General features: G+C 42.5%; 1 protein-coding gene across 1 annotated transcript; it reads left to right on the forward strand.

Annotated features, from left to right (window-relative positions):
• The first annotated feature begins 374 nt into the window (after window positions 1-374).
• LOC147663594 (uncharacterized) lies at window positions 375-1600 on the forward strand. The gene has a single exon (XM_086950333.1). It carries the CDS (start codon window positions 375-377, stop codon window positions 1341-1343), a length of 969 nt encoding a protein of 322 aa, XP_086806459.1. The 3' UTR covers window positions 1344-1600.
• Window positions 1601-3143: the final 1543 nt, after the last annotated feature.

A 3143-nucleotide genomic window follows, 5' to 3' on the forward strand; every position in this document is an offset into this window, starting at 1 on the left:
TACAAATATACACAGGTCTTTGCAAACTGTGTTTACAAGGAGGGCACCCTCACATAGCATGGACTGGGATGGGGAGGACTAAGCTTTCGGGTAATGAAGATTACCGGTAAGTAATGTATTCAATAATGTACATGGTTCCTTCAATCCATAAGAAATAGTTCAAAACCTTGAATATTCCTTGCTGTCTTGTTGTTTAATTTATGTTTTTAAAAAACTATTTTAAAACCTCTGACAATCTGATGCTGTTTATAGAACTATGCATTACACAGCTGTGTCCTTTCTCTGTTAATGTCAATTAGTTGTTCTTTACGAGTTGCTGTAATCTTTTCTAAAGTTTTAGATGTCTGTTTTCTTTCTCAGAATTACCTTGAACAATGGGCCGCTCTACAAGTGCTGCCTCCAGAGGAGGAAACAGATTATCCTCCTTGAAAGCTGCCAGGGCTCCAACATCCAAACCAGGTTCCAAGAGCTCTAACCCAGCTTCAGGAAGGGCAAAGACCACAACTACATCCTTCTCAATGGGCAAACCCACAGCTCAGGGTACGCACTCTAAGAGTGCCACCATGTCAGCACCCTTTTACAAGGCTGCTAGCAGTGCCCAATCCCATCAAAAAAGCAATTCTAGTAGAACATCATCATCTAATATAACCCTGGGGAAGGTAGTCAAAGCAAAAACACAGGGTCCGCAAGCCAACCCAAAATGGCATGAATGGCGAGAAAACCGCATCACAGCTTCTGTAGCACACAAGATTGCCAATAGCCATTTTGTGAATGATAAGAGTTCAGAGGTGCCACAGTCTTATCTCAAGGCAGTTGTGGGTCCGAGCCCTGTCATACAGACCCCAGCTACGTCCTGGGGAATTCAGAATGAAAAGAGGGCAGTGCAGGAATATGAGCACCTCAAGTCCAGGAATTCAAGAGGAGGCATCAAAGTTGAAGACTGTGGCACCTTCATTCACCCAAAGAAGACCTGGCTGGCTGCCACTCCAGATGGTATTGTTAAGAATAACTCTACAGGAAAGCCCATTGGCCTCCTGGAGGTCAAGTGCCCATACAAACACAAAGACCACACAATAAGAGAAGCCTGCAAAGATGACAACTTCTGCTTGACCCCGTCTGGTGGTTCCTACACTCTCAAGAAAGACCATCCATACTACACACAGGTGCAGACACAGATGGCAACCACAGGCGTCAAGAAGACTGACTTTGTGGTGTACACCGAGAAGGAGACCACCATTGCTCCTATTAAGTTTGATGCTAAGTTCTGGAAGGCGACTGAGCCCAAGCTGGAAAAATTCTACAATGATGCAGTTGTTCCGCATTTGGATAATAATAACCACTGAGCATAGAGTAAACGAGAATACAAAATTGGAGGATGCACTGGGTTCCATCAATGTCAAAGTCATCAGATGTCAATGTCAAACTAACTAGGACGCATTTCCATAATACACATGAATCGCTCGACCCACATTCTACAGTAAAGTAAAAGTGTAACTTTGTGAAAGAACGAGGTGCATGCCCCTGTTGAAGATGTTAACATTGCAGGAATTTTATTAAAGAAGATATCGTTTTGCATGCAAAACCTGTAGAAAAAAGACTCATGCTAAAATACCTTTATAGACGTGTATATATGAGAGGAAAAAAACTTCTCAATAAACTTTGTTCTTTACAGTTGTTATATATAAGACTAGATTGTTTCTTTATTCATGTTTTTCGGAATTTTTGATACTATCAACAAGGTGGCATCATACACTGCTTGAAATTTATTAAGTTCCATAAAATGACCCCACCTGTATTCATATGGAATTGTTAATGTTGCTATATATGTACAATGTTGACCGCATACATATTGCTAACATGAAGGTCCACCTGCCCGATTTCAATGCTCGCCCAAAAATGTAGTCCTCTTTTACTGTTCCATTTCACCAAGCAAAATCTGGTGGTAAGAAACATTAAAAACATTATAATGCTCCCCCCGCCATGGGAGAAGACTCATGGTGAGGGGAGCTTTATATTTTTTCTTAACAAAAATAAAATCCCATTTTGGGATTTTCAAGAAAAAAAATGCATGTGTGCTGCAGAGGTGTGTCCTGCTGAGGCAGCCCGCAGCACACACTACTATGCACTGCCAGAAACCGCCGTGATGGAGGTTCCTGGCAATGTTTTTTTTATAAATGATCTCCTCTTTGGTGGGAATTTAGAAATGAGGCGGGTGGCTATTCCACCATGGTAATTTTCTCCGCTCCTATGGCGGAATGAGGTGCTTTCTGCCAACATATAGATCTCCCCCTAAGTCCTATTTTTGCAAGCGCCCTTAGGTTGCCCAGAAACACACACTGTGTTCACTGGCCTAAAAATAGGCTTTAGAATACTGGAACATCTGTGCTGTTATGATTACAAAGAGTATATGATTAAGTGTCATGAAGAGTGCAACAAGGCAGGGAGGCGATTTGCATGAGTTGGTAATCCCATAAAGAGAGGCATTCTCTGGGAACCTGAACTCCAGAATGAGGTTAGCAGATGGCCTGGATAGCTCTTCCATTCTACAGGAGGAGGTGGATCTTCCTGCTTTACTCATATATATATATACACATGTATAACATATTTCAGAAGGGGAGTTTAGGGCAGCAGGGAAGGGGATGGTCATTGAAAACTCTTCAGACCCAGATGGCTTGCCAGTTGAATTTTACACCATCTGTCTTACTCAGCTGTGCCCCATCTTGGTAGAGATGTTCTAGAGAGCGCTAAAGGAACATGTGTCCTACCCTCCTCGACACGGGAGGCTCTGTTGGTTGCTCTACATCAACAAGGCAGAGATAAAGTGGAAATCACAGTGTATAGACCACTGTCAATGCATAATGTTGACTATAAAATATTGAGTAGGGTTCTAGTGACTAGGCTGTTACCTGATATGCAGACCCTGATCCATATGGATCAGAAATGCTTCATAAAGAGGAGAAATAATGCCATGGCCACCAGAAGAGCAGTAGATACTTTTGCTCATCCAGATGATACCCCGATGCCCCAGTATACAAAAGCGTTCGATACTATCAGGTGGAACTATCTGTAGTTGGCTGGAGAATGATTTAAGACATGGACACAATTACTATACACGCAAACGACAGCCGTTGTTCGAACTGGCC

The sequence above is a fragment of the Lissotriton vulgaris genome, unplaced genomic scaffold (genome assembly GCF_964263255.1).
Source record: "Lissotriton vulgaris unplaced genomic scaffold, aLisVul1.2 SCAFFOLD_1742, whole genome shotgun sequence".
NCBI lineage: Eukaryota > Metazoa > Chordata > Amphibia > Caudata > Salamandridae > Lissotriton > Lissotriton vulgaris.

What these genes read in the sequence shown, in the direction of transcription:
- LOC147663594 (XM_086950333.1), top strand. Translation starts at nt 375, where the DNA reads ATGGGCCGCTCTACAAGTGCTGCCTCCAGAGGAGGAAACAGATTATCC.